Genomic DNA, 20,434 nt, shown 5'->3' on the forward strand with positions numbered 1-20,434 from the left:
ATGTCACTACTTGTCTTTTTTAGCCCCATCTGCTGAGTGACCTAGAAGTAATACACCCACTTTCCCACAATACCAGCAGCATCTGTAATTTAAATCTAGAGATCTACTACCCCAATAAAGAGAGAATGGCTCTTTATTAGGGAAGTCATTCAGAGTGTGGGAGACAAGGAGAGGTGGAGGGAGGGGGTTACTATTAAACGTTTAATACAAACTCAGCAACACAGCAATGAATGTTTTATTACCATCCGTTGAATCTTTAGACACAATAGACTAGGACCCTAGGAGGTAGACATCCTTAAAAAAACATAAAAACAAACAAATAAAACATTATTTTGGATTATTTAAATTACCATTAACTTTGTTGTTTTTCCTCACAAAAAATATAATCAGTTCATCTGTCCAAATACATGACAAAATGTACGATTATTCTTTTTTTAATGTTTTTTTCCTTCACTTTTATAAACAAATAGTACAAGTACAAACAAGTACATTTACTCAAGAACTGTACTTAAGTACAATTTTGAGGTATTTTTACTTCTACTCCACTACAGTACATCTCAGAGGCAAATATTTTACTTTTACTCCACAACAATTATTAGAAAACTTTAGTTACTAGTTACTTAGTGTAGATTTTGATCATAATTACAAAACATATATTAACCACTTTAGCCCTTTACATTTTGGCCATTTGAAAATAGCAGATCTACAAGCTCACAATGTGTCACGATGAGACCTATTGTGAGCTTGTAGATCCGCTATTTTCAAAAGATTTGTATACATTTTATTTTATTATATACTTGTGAAATGGGACATTCTGATTCTGCATAATGAGTAGGCTACTTTCTACTTTTGGTACTTTAAGTACATTTTGATACCAATACTTTTGTACTTGTACTTTTGAATTCTGGACTTTTACTTGTAACTGAGTATTTATACATTGCAATATTTATACTTTTACTTAAGCAAAACATTTTAGTACTTTTTACACCACTGCAAATAGGCAGCCAACGCAAAACACAAAACATTCAGCAACAATTGACAACATTTTGCCACCAAATGGTAAAGTAATAGCCTCCTTTTGTGACTATAATACTATTTGGCTGGGAGGAGGGGGGGGGGTGCGTGTGTTTATTGTGCACTAACACCCCTCCCCCTACGGAGGAAAAAAAAAGACACACGGGTTCCCTTGTTCTTCTGTCCCGACATTTAACACAGAGTAAGAGAGACTGGGAGAGAGTCCCGTTAACACAGAGTGAGAGAGAGAGAGAGTCCCGTCGTTCTCATGTCATGACTGCAGCCTGGAGGAATCACCATCATCATGCGGCGCTACCTCCGCGCTCTGCTCCTCTGCACGCTGTTCGCCGTGTTCTCCGCTGTCTATGCCTACAGTAGACTGTTCTATCCGGACGGAGGAGGAGGAGGAAAAACCTCCATCGTCCCATCATGGAGAGTCGCAGCCGGGAGGCGATCAGGGTCCTCCTCAGACAAAACTACAGGCTCCGAAAACCAACAACAACAACACTGGTACAACAGGTGAAGTCGATTGTTCTTAAACTTTTACAGGAACGCCCCCCCCCCAATGCCCCCCATAATCAGAGTTACTGTGTGAGGGTCCATTTGGTACGCCCTGCAAGAAACCCGAGAGTCACTGGACGGCCGTAGCCCTGAAACATGACAGTCATGGCGCTACTTGTTCCTGTTTTTTTTTATTATTATATTTACAACCCGTACATCTACATAAACGTTCAGATTTCAAATATAAAGTGCTGACCCCACGGCCACGGATGTAACAAGTTAAAACGCCTAGGTCTAAGTACCCGTATCTTTTGTATTGTTCAATAAAAAGCATTTTACTCTTATCGGCGGCCATTTTTTAATAGTTACAATGTATCAAAGTGCAGTACACCTCCCAACCGATAAGGTCGCGTAGTTGAAAGCATATGGAGAAAATTCTGAGAAAATGGCCACCGATCGGATTAAATGCTTTTTATTGAACAAAACAGAAGATACGGGTACTTAGACCCGCGCGTTTTAACTTGTTAGATCCATGGCCATGGGGTCAGCACTTTATATTTGAAATTTGAACGTTTATGTAGAGTACGGGGTTGTAAATACAGAAATTTCAAAAATCAGGAACAAGTAGCGCCATGACGCTTGTGACAGACAAGCGTCATGTGAACCATGGCTAGGACGGCCGCAACTTTATAAGAGAACCACTTTTTTGCAATAGCTGGGATGGAATTCGTCAAAAATCATCAAGGTTGTGCACCTGGTCAGAAGTTTTTGATTTTTTTGGCATGATGTTTCTAGGTATGGGCATAAGGTTTTCAAAAGGCATCGCAAACTTGGCCTTGGGCAAACTTGGGGTCGTCCCCTAGTGGTCTGTTTGCAATATATATGGTTGAAACCCCAAATAATTGATAGAAAATATTTTTCAATGGATTCTTTTACTATTGGGCATGCTAAATAGCATACACATTTTTGGGGAAAATCTAACTTCTCTATCATTTTCAAGTTGGCGTCCGCGATGCTGCTTTACAATCTCATTCATTACTCAACCTAGAAAGGTGTTTTTTGTGTCCAATCCTAGGTTTCAGGGCTCAAGGAATGTGACTGAATCAGTAAAATTACCATAATTTAATTATTTATTGCCAAATCCACAATCTTTATGATTTTTTGACATATTCCCTCCCGGCTAGGGATATCACCTGGTATGCCATCTTGAATTTGGCAATTAATAATTAACTGATGGTAATTTTACTGATTCAGTCACATTCCTTGAGCATCTTTTTCATAAATCAACGCTATTGAACACTATTTATGTCTGTGTTGTTGGTAAAAACATATTGAACCAATGAAAAGTATTAAAAAGCGCTTCTAACAAAGCCAGCTAACTCCATTGATTGATTTCCAAGTGTGCGCCTTTGAATGTGGAGTGCAAGTCAAACTTTTATTAGTGATAATCAGTCAACATGGAATAATTGATTGACGGCCAACACAATACAAGATGATAACGGTGACCTGCTAAAATTCACCCCGTATTCTGAGAGAGTGAGGGAGTGAGGGAGAGGAAATAGCAGATGTCAGAGGTGACAGAGAGGATAAAAGTTTAGGTTCACACAGACTGTATTCACAATCACAGTTGCATGAAAACATTACCAAACAGTGGACAGATTTGGTATCAGTCTCTTCTACATCCTTCCTCTTTCCTTTGTCCCTTCTGTTCTCTACCTCTGGCTCACTCTTTTCCTTTACCATCTCCTCTCACTGTCTCTCTCACTCTGTTTTTGTGAAAAGAAAACATGTTTTTTCCCCCGATAGCAATTGTTGATTGTTCAGTAACGGGGCTCTCCCCATCATTCCAGCTCTTTCTAACAGAAAATATAATTTCATTGTATCCGTTTAGGAGAGAGAACTATCCAAATATCACTTACAGTATCTGCTTAACATTTTCTAGCGTTTCAGTTGCAATTTTCATTACTAATTTTTTTGTTCCATCACTTCCAATTTCACTTGTTTATCCTGTATGAGCTCTCTCTCCTGATTGGCTAACATTGGTATCCTGTCCTGAAAATGTATTTTCTCTTTACAAAAGAGCTGGAGAGACAGGCCGACCCCTATTACTGAACAAACACTCTTCTATAGCAATGATTGCTCAGTATATAGAGCTATTTTACAATATTAATTTTTTATAAATAAAGACCACTGTCTTTTTCCTGACCCTTTCCAGGTCCATTTGGTTCCATTTGTACACTCTCTGTGTTATTCAGAGTTATAGGGATATTTCACTTAATAAAAAAAAAATTGGGTCATTTTATCGTCTACTCAGGCTTTTGTGAGCCCCCCAGACAGTTTTTAAGTTGCTTGATTCAGTATTTAGATATTTGATATAATTTTATCAGACACGCCCCCTTCCTATACAAACCCATTATAACTTCACTCCATTTCTAACATGTTATATTCATTAAAAACACCCGTCCTTGGTTCTGGTGACTCATCCTGCCCTCCTAATACATGAGGGGGGGTTGTTTCCATGTTTTTTTGATTACTTTTTTTATTGCATTTAATTATTTGTATTTTCCCAAAAAAATATTTTAAAAAAATGAAAAGAGTAATTGAAAAAACACGGTTTCCTCACATATTAGAAGGACAATATCAGTCAGCAGAACCAAGGACGGGTGTTTCCGATGAATCTAACATGGTTAAAAGAGTTTGAAGTTACAATGGGTTTGTACAGGAAGGGAGCGTGTCTGAGAATGAGGATCAAATATCTAAATACTGAATCAAGCAACTTAAAAACTGTCTGGGGGGCTAACAAAAGCCTGAGTAGACGATAAAATGACACACATTGTTTTTAAAGTGAAATATCCCCTTAACCCATTAAGACCTGGAACTGTGTCATTTTTAGATTTGAGCTAAAAAGCATTATTTTACACTTTGGGCTATTCAAAAATAGCAGATATACAAGCTCATAGCGCGGCACCGAGTGCCGCGCTACGAGCTTGTAGATCTGCTATTTTTGAAAAATCGTGAAAATGTGTGAAAATCTTTGAATATATATATTTTTAAAGCGAACATTTTTAACTCAAATCTTTGCTTCTGGGGGTCCCTGGAACAAAATATTTTGATGGGGGTCCGCGGCCAAATACATATCATTTTGGGGGTCCTTGACATGAAAAAGATTGAGCACCACTGACATAGAAACATAGGTTTTTCAGAAAACTGTTGGGATTTAGGAGACATGTAGAATCGGCTTCAGGTCTCAATGGGTTAATATCAGAGTATACATTTATATGTATTTATGTCTCTGTTCCTTCCTCCCTCTGTCCCTCATCATCAGGTACATCATGCGTCAGCGTGGCCAGGCAGATGGTGGTGGTGGTGGCGGCAGCAGGCAGACGAGCCCCCCGTCCCCGATGCACCTGGCGGTGGTGGCCTGTGGCCAGAGGCTGGAGGAGACCCTGGCCATGCTGAAGTCAGCTGTCCTCCTCAGCAGCAAACGCCTCTGCTTGCACATCTTCGCTGAGGACCAGCTCCATTCCAGCTTCATGGAAGCCGTGAGTACTGTAGGATCTTCCAGTAGGCATTATTTAGGCCAGTGGTTCTCAACCAGTGGTCCTTGAGGGGGTTCCAGGTGGTCCCCAGCTAAATGATGGAGAGTTGGTAACCAAATGGACCCTTATAGATCTTCAACTCTTGAGAGCGTAAAATGAAACGGGTCCATTTGGTTTCATTTTACGCTTAAAGGGGTAGTTCACCCCCCAAATAACTTTTTTTCCATTGATTACTCACCCCATGGAGCCTTGAATTCATGGATATTTTTTTGTTTTTGTCGCATTCCTTCCTTTATTATTTGATTACAATAAATTTAGCCCCATTGATTCCGGTAGGAGACACAAATGCATTTGTGTCTCCTACCGGAATCAATGGGGACACATTTATTATAATCAAATTATTGGCTTAGGAATGTGACAAAAACAAAAAAATATCTATGAATTCAAGGCTCCAGATGGTCAGTAATCAATAGAAAAAAAGTTATTTTGGGGGTGAACTACCCCTTTAAATTATTGTTAAACATCTGCATTACTTAATTTACAAGAAGTCTACACAATTAGAGAATGTAAAATAATTGTTATTTTGATCAACGTTTGCCTGTTATCTCTCCTAATGGTACCACACCAATACAGCATGGAATTGTGGACAAAATCTTATCCAACCACGATAACAAAATATTCTAAGTTTTGAGTCTGAGAGGCTAAATCTCATCAAATGGTGGTCCGTGGCTTAAATACCCAATAAATAATGGACCTTGATGGACCTTGACCTAGAAATGCGGAAGCTTTTTAAAATTGTGGGAGCCAACACACATCTGTCGAGAGAGACTATAGACACTGTAAGAAGTCTAACCACTAACCAGTGTCATTGACAGGAGAGATTATCAGTGGAGCAGAGTTTTTACCTGGGTTGAAGTATGGATATAGTTTCTCAGTGAAGGTGCAACCAGAGAAAGAGTAGATATGAACTCTGGCCTCCACATCATAAAAGGAGACCAAACCCGCTTCATAATCCACAAACACTCCCACTTTCTGGAACTTCTCTCTTACAGGGAGGAGGACAGGAGGCCTGGCATTTGCTTCGTACTTATTTCCATTCCTCAGCCATATAGTCCAGGTGCCGTAGACTGGGCATAGTACGATTTGTCCCTTCCTGTTGACAGACTCTTTGGCCACTCCTATAGTCCAGCCAGTCTTCCCTATAACCTGAACCTCGTAGTAAAATCGTCCGGAGGAGAAGCGTTGTTTTCCCAAGACGCAGGGACTTGGATAGAATCTCTTTTTGTTGTCTGGGAAATTCTTCTGTAGGCCTATATGCATGTCTCCGCAATTCACTTGTTTTCCATCATCAGACAGAATGAGAAAGGGATTTGCTGTATCGGGGTCCAGAGTCACATCCACCGCATATTGATGGATTCTCCTCATCTCAGCATCACACAGCTTCTCCATCTCTTGACTGAGTGTCTTTTCCAGCTGAGCCAGAGCTGTCCTCACAGTCCCCACATATGAAGACTGATGGACATTGACCGTTGTCCGATCCTTGTTAGGTGGAGGGCTGTTGATGGATGGGAAGTTCTGGAGGAGGTGGAGGTGGTCTTCAGTGTGTGAGAGCTGCCTCAGCTCAGAGCTTCTCTTCTTTAACTCTGTGATTTCCTTTTGTAGCTCTTTAATGAAGGCTTGAGCCTGTTTCTCTGTTCTTTTCTGTTTCTCTTCAATAACATCAATGAGCTCAGCCTGGCTTCTCTCAATACAGCTCACCAGAGCAGTAAATAACTGCAGACTGTCTGCAATCTCTCTGTCTGCATCTTTATGGCTGAGCTCTACTGAGTGTTTGACCTCCTGAATCTTAAGTTGTCTCTCCTCGATCATCCGCTGAACTCCAGCTTCTGTCTTTCCCAGCTCAGCCTTCTTTCCTTCATATGCCTCAGTCAGAGATACAATTTGATGTGACTTGTGGTCTGACTCTGTACATAATTGACAAACACACACATGGTCAGTTTTACAGAACAGCTCCAGAGGTCTGTCATGTTTCTTACACATAATGTCTTCCAGGTTCTTTACGGGGTCGATTAGTTTGTGTCGTTTTAACGCTGTGAGCCTCTGATGAGGCTCCAGGTGAGTCTCACAGCAGGAGATCAGACACACCAAGCAGGACTTCAGGGCCTTGAGCTTGGTCTCAGTACAGACGTCACAGTAGACTTCATCTGGTGCCGTAGGTTCTTTGTTGGTGTTAGAAGTCGTTTTCAACTGCTTTGACTTTCTGAACTGATCAGCCATCTCTGTGATGAAAGTATTGACAAAGACACCTGGTCTCTTATAGAAGGTTCTTTTACATAGTGGACACTGACACACATCACTAGTGTCCCAGTAATGTGTGATGCAGGTTTTGCAGTAGTTGTGTCCACATGGAGTGGTGGTTGGATCAGTGAACACGTCCAGACAGATAGAACACAGGAACTGCTCTTCAGACAGGAGACTGGTAGCAGAGGCCATTTCTTCACACTGAGAAAGAAAGTGGAAGAAATGCAGTTTTTGAACGATTCTCTTCATTTATATTAATAACCTTCATTCACAGCATACAGTAAAATAACCTATATAATATGTTATTTTATATTGAGAAACATAAGTCAGACACACTTAGATTTTACCTAATTCTGACAAATAACTGTAGAAATATAGAGCCATGGGATTACAAGGCAAATGTTCTGTACAGAACTCACCTGTCTTTCTTTACGTTTATGAGAAAATCCTGTTGATTTGAAGACTTTGTAGAGAACTAGTCCATACCTGGGCATGTGCGCACCCAGCCCATACGCAGACTTTGGGTTTATGCACTCTATGTGTACTTAAACCTTTGGAGAGGAGCTCTGCTCATTTGATCCTGCTGGCTGTGTCTGACAACCCTGTCCTTTACGACCTGACGCTGAGTCGAGTCGTTACCACAACAACCATGAGAAGTCCATGTTTACGCTGCTTCAGCTAGGCTATTTATTTGTGCTAACAACACAGATGACATGACGTTCAGACACAGCTACGGTTGATCAGTGCAAACGATGCAGATGTCAATAAACTCTCTGTGAGCGCTTTTGGCATGATGACCAAAGTGCTCCTCCGCTCATACAACGCTTTCTGTGGACACGGCTCCTTAATCAAAGTCCTTTATAACTTGGTAGTGCTGAGTCAGATCTCTCTCTGCTGCTGTTCTCTGTGCTGTGTGTGTGTGTGTGTGTGTGTGTGTGTGTGTGTGTGTGTGTGTGTGTGTGTGTGTGTGTGTGTGTGTGTGTGTGTGTGTGTGTGTGTGTGTAACCCCGAAGCTAGTTCCACCCTCTGGTTGGATGACTAGGCTACAGAGAGCCCATAGCCAGTGGCAAAACATGCAAATAAATTTGGGGGGAAATGGGCGTAGTCACTCTCTTCATATGACAATGGTCAATGCCCGTGTGCAAGGTCATATCAATTGGTCAACCCACTGAGGAGAACATTTATTTTGATCGTAGTAGGATGTGTGCTCTGCTGTCACTGCTGTGGGTCTGATTATACTTTCCTTTGCTACTCAGCATGGCTCCTCCTACCTGCCAGAAGTTAACCCTTAACTGGCATCGTTCAGGCTGTGATCAAGTTGAAAAGTGATGAATAACAATGTCAATACAGTGTGTTAACATTTTTACACTATTATTATTTTTTACATTACAGACGTCACAGGAGACTTGATCTGGTTTAACGGGTTCTTGGTTTGCGTTGGAAATCGCTTTCGACTGCTTTGACTTTCTGAATTGATCAGCCACTCTGTGATGAAAGTATTGACAGAGACACCTGGTCTCTTATAGAAGGTTCTTTTACATAGTGGACACTGACACACGTCATTAGTGTCCCAGTAATGTGTGATGCAGGTTTTGCAGTAGTTGTCGTGTCGTATTATAATTTTAATCTATAGGTTTCATACAATTGTGTCTGAGAAGAGCTGAAATGGCTTCTCCAACAATTATGTTTTTCCTACTTGCACACAAATTTTCAACATTCACAGTTCCTTTTAAGCAGTGGTGTTAATTAGGTTACTTCACAAGTAACTAAGTACATTTACTCAAGTACAGTACAATTTTGAGGTACTTTTACTTTACTGGAGTATTTCCAATTGTCTATATTTTTACTTCTACTCCACTACATCTCAGAGGCAAATATTGTACTTTTACTCCACTACAATTATTTGAAAACTTTAGTTACTAGTTACTTTGCAGATATAAATTATTACATTATAAAACACACATTAACCACTTCAGCCCTATTCTATACCTAGGCTATTTGAAAATAGCCGATCTACAAGCTCACATAGATCTGCTATTTTCAAACATTTTAGTGCTTTAACTTTTGGTACTTTAAGTACATTTTGATACCACTACTTTTGTACTTTTACTCAAGTAGATTTTGAATTCCGGACTTTAGCTTGTAACAGAGTACTTCTACATTGCAGTATTGATACCTTTACTTAAGTAAAACATTTCAGTACTTTTTCCAACATTGCTTTTAAGCTCCCTTTCTATATGCAGTATGTGTGCCTTATCAACCATCATGTGTCTGACAAAGTCTGTCAAATATTGCTTAATACTAATAGCACATTTGTTGTTACGGAGGCTGTCTGTACTGTATGGTTTGTTGACTTAACAGGCTGTTTAATATTATTATTATCATCTCTTATCATCCAGGCAGAAGTCTGGCATTCGTTTGTGTCTGCGTGTGAATGTAGTCCGCATTCTGCAGCTAATTTAGCCAACCACTAGGCTTACAGAATTGACTCTATCTATCTGTCTATCTATCTATCTATCTATCTATCTATCTATCTATCTATCTATCTATCTATCTATCTATCTATCTATCTATCTATCTATCTATCTATCTATCTATCTATCTATCTATCTATCTATCTATCTAGACAATGTTTTATGACGATTTTTGAAAATGTCAGTCAATAATAACTTCCCTAATTAGGGACGCCTTAGGTTGAAAAGGGTTAAATTGGCTAAAGGTCAGGAGCAGTGGTGTAAAGTAACTAAATACATGTATTCAAGTACTGTACTACTAAGTACAATTTTGAGGTATTTTTTACTTTACTGGAGTATTTCCAATTTTCAGTACTTTTACTTCTACTCCACTGCATCTCAGAGGCAAATATTATACTTTTACTCCACTACAATTATTTGAAAACTTTAGTTACTAGTTACTTTGTAGATTTTGATTATTATTACAAAACGTACATTAACCACTTCAGCCCTATATACATTTCGGCCATTTGTAAATAGCAGATCTACAAGCTCACAATGCATCGCAAATGATTTTTATACATTTGAAAACTTGGAAATGGGACATTCTGCATAATGAGTTCCTTCTACTTTTGGTACTTTAAGTACATTTTGATACCAATGCTTTTGTACTTTTACTCAAGTACATTTTGAATTCTGGACTTTTACTTATAACAGAGTATTTCTACTTTGCAGTATTGATACTTTTACTTAAGTAAAAAAATGTAGTACTCTTTCCACCACTGGTCAGGAGTTTCCTTTTAGTGCTGCTTATCACCATTGCACAGAACCTGCTCGCTCAGTAGAGAGATAGAGCACTGACTCCTAATCTCATGGTTGTAGGCTTTATGTTTGACGGGCTAGACCGGTGGTTCTCAAACTTTTTTTTTATTTCAAGGACCCCCATCTCTGAGAGTGTACACATCCATTGGTACACTCTCAGAGTTACAGACCCGTAAGGGTCCATTTGCAACCCTGTAAAGGAACCCTGAGCCTGAGGGTCCCTGAGCCCCACTTTGAGACCCACTGGGCCAGAGCAGTGGTTCTCAAACTTTTTCATGCCAAGGACCCCCTAAATGATATGTATTTGGCCGCGGACCCCCACCTCAAAATATTTTGTTCCAGGGACCCCCCAGAAGCAAAGATTTGAGTTACAAATGTTCGCTTTAAAATGGATGTTTTTGCAAAAATGTTCAAGATTTTTCCAAAATAGCAGATCTACAAGCTCATAGCGCGGCACTCGGTGCCGCGCTATGAGCTTGTATATCTGCTATTTTTGAATAGCCAAAGTATAAAAGGTTAGAATTATTGTGACACTATATTAACACATTTTGCTGGGGACCCCCTGGAACCCCCACATTGAGACCCACTGGGCTAGAGAGTTTCAGGGTGCAACATTTCCCCACAACTGTGCAACAAGTGGTGTGCTATAAGATAGACACACAGGCATAGGGTGTAGTTGTGTGAGACCACACTGGTTTATATCAAATCCTGTCAAGAGGCCCCGCTACTATCTGCTACTATCTGACTCAAATTGGAAAAGTACCAGAGCACAGTGGGAAGCAAGAATAAACATTGCAGCCAGACCTCGTTCATTACTCACAATTCCTCTACAGGTCCAAAGAAGGTTTTTCCTTATTTTAGCTATTTCGATAAATAGTGAAAATAGCTGAATTAAAGGTTTAAAAAAATGTTTAAATAATTTTAAAACATAGGGAGGGCATTTTGAAAATGGTTAAACATAATTAACTACTTGCAAAAAAATTACAGGGAAGGAAGATTAGGTGATTTAACAAGGTACTATTGTTAGCTGCTATAAAAATCTACACGTTATTTATCAATCAAAATGATGTGCTAGTTTTATGTCATGCTACAACAATTGAGGAGGGAGACCACTCTACAATGCAAAAGAATACTTTGAATGCCTTCAAACAGCAATGTTTTACAACTTTTTGTTTAGGCAAACAAACAAACAATTGGCTTAACCCATTCAAGTCGGGAACGCATCTCTGTCATTTTTAGATTTCTTTGGGCTGTTTAAAAATAGCAGATCTACAAGCTCATAGCGAGGCACCGAGTGCCGCGCTATGAGCTTATTTTTGGGAAAACTCGTGGGAAATCGCGGGAAGTTGGGAACCCCAAAATCTGTGTGTATGTGGGTATTAATCGTGTATGTTACTGTAAGTCGCTACAAGCAAATATGTGTGTGTCAGTCAGAGACCAATTTGGTCAACTGACGCTGTTTAAGTTAAGTTAAGTTATACACTGTGTGTTGTGTTTCGTTCTGTCCTGTTTGCTTCCAGTTGGAATCTTGGCCTGTCTTCATCCGCTCCAGGTTTCACTACACTGTCTACTCCATCAGCTTCCCCAGTGACAACGCTGTGGAGTGGAAGAAACTCTTTAAACCTTGTGCCTCTCAGAGACTCTTCCTACCTGTGAGTATTCTTACGTACATGTGAGTACGGTGATGGTACTAGCCAAACCTAAAATAAAAATAACAGTAGAAATTCTGAATACTGGTGATATTCATTATTTACATAGTTATGTAGTTTTAGATTTGAGCGCAAAATTATTGTATTTTGTGAGGGAGAAAATCTGGAGATAATTCAGTGTGTACAGCCAGCCCAGGAAATCCCTTCATACACAACGATGGACAGGACACAATGCTGCAACGCTCCAAATTGTTCTAAATCCAATTTGGGGAAATAATCAATTTGAAGTTCAACAGATATCTCTAAAATATAGATCATTTAATCTGCAAAGTGTTAAACTGTTGCAGCCAACAAGTACTAGGCCTGTATAAATTATCCCCGAAATGGTGGATCATGGATGTCTCATTTGATGAAGACATTCTCCTCATTGACCTAACACACACCTTCTCACGTCTATTTGTTAACCCATTAAGACCTGAAGCCGATTCTACAAATGTCTTCTAAATCCCAACAGTGTTCTGAAAAACGTATGTTTCTATATCAGTGGTGCTCAAACCTTTTCATGTCAAGGATCCCCAAACTTATGTCTTTGGCCGCGGACCCCCATCTCAACATATTTTTTCCAGGGACCCCCAGAAGCAAAGATTTGAGTAAAAAATGTTTGCTTTAAAAGAATATAAATTTATTAATTTGCACACATTTTCTTGATTTTTCAAAAATAGCAGATCTACAAGCTCATAGCGCGGCACTCGGTGCCGCGCTATGAGCTTGTAGGTCTGCTATTTTTGAATAGCCAAAGTGTAAAATAATGCTTGATAGCTCAAATTAAGAAATGACACAGATGCGTTCCAGGTCTTAACAAGATTGTTTTGTCCCACCGTGTGTCCAGTTGATCCTGAAGCAGGTGGACTCGTTAGTCTACGTGGACTCGGACATCCTCTTCCTACAGCCCGTGGACCGGCTGTGGGACTTCTTGTCTCTCTTCAACTCGACCCAGCTGGCGGCCGTCGCCCCGGAACACGAAGAGCCCCGCATCGCGTGGTACAGCCGCTTCGCCCGGCACCCCTACTACGGCCGGACGGGCATCAACTCCGGGGTGATGCTGATGAACCTGACCAGGATAAGGAACACCTATTTCAAGGTGAGCCTCAAGCACCCATTTCGGAATGCTGTCGATGCTCTGAATGGGACATTATCACGTTTAATCAGACTATTTGATTGGTCTGTACTGACCTACCCACGTTTAATCAGACTATTTGATTGGTCTGTACTGACCTACCCACGTTTAATCAGACTATTTGATTGGTCTGTACTGACCTACCCACGTTTAATCAGACTATTTGATTGGTCTGTACTGACCTACCCACGTTTAATCAGACTATTGATTGGTGAGATACTGATGGTGTTTTGTATTAACCCTTTAAGACCGGGAACGTGTGATCTGTGTCATTTTAAGATTTATTTGGCTATTCAAAAATAGCAGATCTACAAGCTCATAGCGCTATGAGCTTGTAGATTTGCTATTTATTTTTAAATTGTGAAAATGTGTGCAAATCTTTGAATATATATACTTTTTTAAAGCGAACATTTGTAACTGAAATCTTTGCTTCTGGGGGGTCCCTGAAACAAAATATTTTGAGATGGGGTTCCGCGGCCAAATACATATACGTATTATAGCAAAGAATATATATTTATATATATTTTTTAAAATGATTTGAGTTAAAAATGTTTGCTTAAAAAATATAAACATATTCAAAGATTAGCACAACAATTAAAAAAAATAGCAGATCTACAATCTGATAGCGTGCACACTCGGTGCCGTGCTATGAGCTTGTAGATCTGCTGTTTTTGAATAGCAAAAGAAATCTAAAAATGACACACAGATGCGTTCCCGGTCTTAATGGGTTAAGTATAGTTTTGGACCGCGTCGGAGGCGCGCCGTCTCAAGCGAACCGGAGCCACGAGAGGCACCGTGCCGAATGTTGCGACGTTCGCTTGAGCCTACTCAGCATCGTCCGAGTTACAGTATGTACCGATAGGCACGGAATCGTAAATCATGTTTTGTGGACTGAGCCCCGCCGGTAGGTCAGTATCTCAACAATCAGTAGTCTGATTAAACGTGGGTAGGTCAGTATTCAGTATTAGTGCATTGACAGCATCCGAAGCCGTTGGCTCAAGGCGTTTTAAAAAATTGACAAATCAGTGTCGTTCTGTGTTGCACACATGCATGCACAAACATATACTGTATATAACACACCACACCGACAGGTATTTACAGTATACACACAACATTGACACACATTTGCAACACATAAAGGAACACATTTTATCTTCGATTCTTATAATATCCTGGTCATCAATATGGGGCTCCAGTGGCGCAATCGGTTAGCGCGCGGTACTTATAAGACAGTTACCAGCAGAGTGATGCCGAGGTTGTGAGTTCAAGCCTCACCTGGAGCATGGGAGCTTTTAAATGCTTTCAACCTGGTGTCCCTATTTGTGGGAATGTCATTGTATTTAAAAAGTTGCGAATATAAGACATCTACAAGCTCACAACGCATAGCAATTAACAATTTACATTACTAATGGAAGAAAAACACCAGTGTGCCTTTGTGGTTACAGTGTCTGCCTTGACACTAGTGAGGTTGGGGTTCAAAGATCTGAGTTACAAATGTTCGCTTTAAAAATATCTATATTCAAAGACCCGCGATTTCCCATGATTTTTCCAAAAAATAGCAGATCTACAAGCTCATAGGTCCTAGGTCATGGGTATTCAGTATGAAGCTGTGTACCTGTCTCTACCATAAGTGGAAATGAAGATGTGAAACTTAGAATAGTCTTCCAATCAGTTTTATTCATACCTTTCCTCACTCTGCTGATATCTACTGAATAAAATGGTGAAAGTAAACCATTCCTCTTGATGGATGGTGGACCCTTGAGGTCTGCTCGTGTTTTGCAACTGCTGCTCTATCGGACTTATTCTCATGTTTTACGGATCATTTCTTGTACTCATTGTTCAGTATCTGTAACTATAGGGCTGTAAGTAATCATTAAAGTTATATCTAACTTGCATAATGTACATGCTGTGCATTTAAATCTTGGCCCATGAGTTAAGTTGAAAGCACTGCTGTCACATCTTTAAATAGTGGAATTTTATTGTTGTTTAGTACAATTGTTGGCCACAAGAGGTTCCCCTTGTGCTACAGGTTGGTTGTAAATGTCAGAGATCCATGAAAAACCTGCATTGGGTAATAAGCTCTGTAGCAAAGTCAAAGAAAAAAGACTTGCACACCTTTTGTTCAACAAGATAATCTCACCACACTTCACACTTGTGAATTGAAATATACATTTATGTAACAAAACCAAAGACCTGATTTGTTTCAAGACTACAAACCCATTCATAAACCTTTCAGCTCAAGACCAAAAGAGATGTGTGGTGTCTCCCCGGGATCCAAACGTACAAAAATGTAACATTATGAAATGCCATATCATCTGCATTTCTAAACTACGGATAAAGAACACAGCAAATAAATAATTAGTGTACCCTGGTGAAGAAGGAAATGTCCGACTCATCAGGGAAGTGAACCGTGTCGACACACACACACACACACACACACACACACACACACACACACACACACACACACACACACACACACACAGGTATTTACAGTATACACACAACATTGACAATTTGCAACACATAAAGGAACTAATTTTATCTTCAATTCTTACAATATTCTAGTTCTGGATATGGGGCTCCAGTGGCGCAATCGGTTAGCGCGCGGTACTTATAAGACAGTTACCAGCAGAGTGATGCCGAGGTTGTGAGTTCGAGCCTCACCTGGAGCATGGGAGCTTTTAAATGCTTTCAACCTGGTGTCCCTATTTGTAGGAATGTCATTGTATTCAATATATCAACATCATTTAAAAAGTTGCAAAAATAAGAGTTCTACAAGCTCACAACGCATAGCAATTAGCAATTTACATTACTAATGGAAGAAAAACACCAGTGCAGTGGCCTTTGTGGTTACAGTGTCTGCCTTGACACTGGTGAGGTTGGGGTTCAATCCCATACCAACGACTACAGAAATGGGACCCAATGCCTCCCTGCTTGGCACTCAGCTTCGATGGTTGGATTTGACCATTGAAGCTGCACTTGGAACATTATATAAAAGATATTGCAGAAAAACGGCTATTCAATCACAGTGGCCTGGCAGATAAAACAAACAAACACATTCCTTCATCACCACATGCTTTGCGACGCCCTTCAAATGCATCAGTGGATATAAATGTGTCTAAATGTATGTATGGACGTTACAATTAATGTGTTTTAATCTCTCATAACTTCAGTTTCTGTGACATGAAGGCTGATTTAAACTGGGATTTGATGGATCATAATAGTGTGATGAATATCATCTCTCTCCCGCGTGTGTGTGTGTGTGTGTGTGTGTGTGTGTGTGTGTGTGTGTGTTTTCAGAATGATATGACGTCTGTGGGTTTGCGCTGGGATGAGCTGTTGATGCCTCTGCTACAGAAATACAAACTGAACATTACCTGGGGAGACCAGGACCTACTGAACATCATCTTCCACCACAATCCTGGTAGGGAACGCACACACACACACACACACACACACACACACACACACACACACACACACACACACACACACACACACACACACACACACATGGCTTTCAGCTTATACTTATATTTTTTACATAGTCATAATAGTATAGTCATACCAACGTGTGTTTGTGCCCCTTCAGAACGACTGCTGGAGTTCCCATGCCAGTGGAACTACCGCCCCGACCACTGCATCTACGGCAGCAACTGCGCCTCGGCCGAAGAAAACGGGGTCTACATCCTCCATGGTAACAGAGGCGTGTTTCACAACCACAAACAGCCTGCCTTCAGAGCCATCTACAACGCCATACAACAGGTGGGTGTGTGTGCATGAAGCGTGGGACATGTGTGTGAGTGCTTAGCGACATGGGGCTCGAACCCACGCCCCCGAGATTTAGAGGCTCATGCTCTACCGACTAAAAAACCACACCCCCTTCCGGAAATCTCATTTCCATTTGACTTTAGGAAGGAGTCTGGCCTGAGCGCCTGTCTGGGCGTTTCTGGGGAGTTCATAACATGAACTCTCCTATCAGCGTCCTCGCATTGTTCTGTGATTGACAGCGCATGTTGGCCAATCAGGTGGAAGCCGAGTGAACCCGAATGGAGCCGACTGCAAGCTGAGCGAAAACGAACGGCGGCCATTGAAACTTTGTCCGGTGTTTTCTCCACTGTTTTAAAACTTCAAAACGCTCTCAACTTATTTTTTGTGGCAAAGAATTTACTTTTAACACATTCGGTGCCAGAGATTTAAAAAAAGTGACGTTGAGTGCCAGAGATCTCACCGTTTGTAACGCTACGCTGTTTACAGCTGCAGACTCCACGACGAGCACCCGATTGTAAACAATAGATGCGTGCACGATGGTGGATGGTCCTGGCTAACGCCTGGAACAATAACATCTCTCACGCGAGTCACCATGGGAGGAGTGATCTCGGATCGAACGGGACTCGTTTTCCCCACTGTAAAAAGTTAGGAAAATAGTTTTTTTGCAAGGAGATAGAATGGGAGCGGACGGGAGGCAGTTTTTTTGGCATGGTGATCCATCTGTCCCTTCCTTCTCAGAGTCACCGTGGGTGATTCCAGAGCCTAATTCCTAATGCATATCATGATATGACACAGCTTTTGCTGCAATTTCAGTTATTTTTGCAGCTTCAGGCGTCAGTGCCATATCGTTCGATCTTAGCCTCTAGTCAAAAGCCTGCGCCCAACGTGGGGCTCGAACCCACGACCCTGAGATTAAGAGTCTCATGCTCTACCGACTGAGCTAGCCGGGCTTGTGGGGAGTGATAAACGACCCCATTTCGAAGCAGCAGGAAACCCCTGACCTTTACCCGGTTCTAAGATTTCACACTGCCTCAGACACACACACACACACACACACACACACACACACACACACACACACACACACACACACACACACACACACACACACACACACACTCACACACACACACACTCACACACACACACACTCACACACACACACACACTCACACACACAGATCTACATTGCAGAGTGAAGATCTTAGAAAAGGTGGATTTGAACCAATTATCTTCACAGTCTCTGTACTTGAGGTTCTGTATCTTACCACTGTACCCCCATTGTTCCTGATAAACCAGTTCTCTTGCATGCTCTTCAGTGAAGAATTACTGCCAGGCACAAACTTGGGGGGGAAAAAAACGTACAACTTACAAAGCACTGGTGTATCTCCTGCACCACAGAAGCATGCAAGATGTGTTTTGTGAGTGAAAATGTTACAGAGGTGGATTTGAACCAAGAACCTTCGATTATTAGACACCGTTATATATCCTGTACCACACAGAGACAGAAAATGTGTGTGACAACTACTACTTAGCCCCATATCATTTAGATACAGCGTTCAAATGTTTGAAAAAGTTTATTTGAGTTTTTAACTCACAGTCTCTGTACTTTACGTCCAGTAACTTACCACTGCACCACCGTGATTCATATGGATTCAATTCTCTTGCACGCTATTCAGCGAAAGATTAGAGCCAGGTAAAAACTTGCAAAAACACCTTTGTTTTGAACCATTCTATTTACAAATCAAAGATGTATCTCCTTCACCCCAGAATCATGCAAGATTTGTGGCAAGATGTTTGTGACAACTAATTGCTTATAGATACAGAGTGAAAATGTTCCAAAAGCTAGATTTGAACCAAGGACCTTCTGCTTATGAAACACTTTCATATCTATATCCTTCACCACACAGACAAATGGAAGACATTTGTGACAACTATGGTTAATAGTTAGCCTCATAGAATTTAGAAATAAAAGTGGGGAATTATGTGATATTTGCTTTATTTTCTAATAATTTTCACGTGAAAAAAAATCGTGAACATTTGTGCAAACCTTTGAATATATATATTTTTAAAGCGAACATTTTTAACTCAAATCTTTGCTTCTGGGGGTCCCTGGAACAAAATATTTTGAGATGGGTGTCCACGGCCAAATATATATAATGTTGGGGCTCCTTGACATGAAAAAGTTTGAGCACCACTGATATAGACCATACGTTTTTCAGAAAACTGTTGGGATTTAGGAGACATGTCGAATCGGCTTCAGGTCTTAATGGGTTAAAATAGAGCTCACTGAACAGATGTGTAAAAAACGGTGAAGACTAACACACAAATATTCTTCTTGTCTTCCCAGTACACGTTCGGAGCCGACCCAGTGACCTCTCTGCTGGTTCCTCTAGAGGAGGTGCTGCAGAACACCACCCATACCTACTGCGGGAAATCTCACGCGCTCCTCACCAAGGGACTGGCCCAGAGCCTGGCTGTCATCAACCACAGTGCCCCTAGTGGACGGTAACGAACAGTACAGATGGGTACTAAACTGGCCTGCTATAAACTGGCCTGGGAGCTGAGCGCTGGATTTAACAAAGAGGAACGCTGGAAGTCTTCCATTCCATCCATAATGAGAATACCTCAGTAAAGCTTGATTTATACTTAGTTGCCACGCCAGTTTCACAAAAATAGCCGAGACATTTCCGCGCGCAACACTAATTAAGGTTCAGTGAGGGAGGCACTAGCCTGGTAAACCCTCCCTCCGGAAATCTCATTTCCATTTGATTCCAGGAATCAAATGGAAATGAGATTTCCGGAGGGAGGGTTTACCAGGCTAGGGAGGCACAGGACACCTCTTCTTTTAAAATGAACTCTGCGAGTACAAGATGAACTTTAAATTACAGCAGTGGTACTTTTTTATCCTGGATTGATGAATTTTAAAGGTGCTGGATGTGAGTTTCAGGAAATCAAGTCTTTCACAGACTCATACAGATTTTACTTACAGTTTAATGCCAATAGGTGAGCATGGTCTTCCCAACCAATCCTTGTGGGCTAGGCATAAAATGATAAAATGTTGTATTTTTTATCCCATGAGTTTTTTCACCCAGTACTATGTAATCATGGGCGCTACTCTCCCTCTGCCAGCCTAGGGAGAGCCCAGAACTGAGCTCATGCCTCCTTCAATGCATGAGGAGTTAGCAGGCCGCTTCTTATCAC

The 20,434-nt window shown here is 40.9% G+C and overlaps 2 protein-coding genes across 2 annotated transcripts; one reads left to right on the forward strand and one right to left on the reverse strand.

Annotated features, from left to right (window-relative positions):
• Positions 1–1,236: 1,236 nt before the first annotated feature.
• On the forward strand, positions 1,237–19,841 carry LOC308079799 (glucoside xylosyltransferase 1-like). Its single transcript, XM_080421397.1, has 7 exons — positions 1,237–1,533; positions 4,841–5,057; positions 12,151–12,282; positions 13,169–13,420; positions 16,760–16,883; positions 17,052–17,224; positions 19,581–19,841. The coding sequence occupies exons 1-7, from the start codon at positions 1,319–1,321 to the stop codon at positions 19,740–19,742; spliced, it is 1,275 nt and encodes a 424-aa protein (XP_080277523.1). The 5' UTR covers positions 1,237–1,318; the 3' UTR covers positions 19,743–19,841.
• Positions 4,955–8,248, reverse strand: LOC308079798 (E3 ubiquitin-protein ligase TRIM39-like). The gene is made up of 3 exons (XM_080421396.1): positions 7,775–8,248; positions 5,960–7,556; positions 4,955–5,145 (listed from the first exon to the last, which is right to left on the reverse strand). Exons 1-3 carry the CDS (start codon positions 7,847–7,849, stop codon positions 5,087–5,089), a joined length of 1,731 nt encoding a protein of 576 aa, XP_080277522.1. The 5' UTR covers positions 7,850–8,248; the 3' UTR covers positions 4,955–5,086.
• Positions 19,842–20,434: the final 593 nt, after the last annotated feature.

This window comes from Gymnoscopelus braueri (assembly GCF_963280865.1).
Source record: "Gymnoscopelus braueri genome assembly, chromosome: 23".
Lineage (NCBI taxonomy): Eukaryota > Metazoa > Chordata > Actinopteri > Myctophiformes > Myctophidae > Gymnoscopelus > Gymnoscopelus braueri.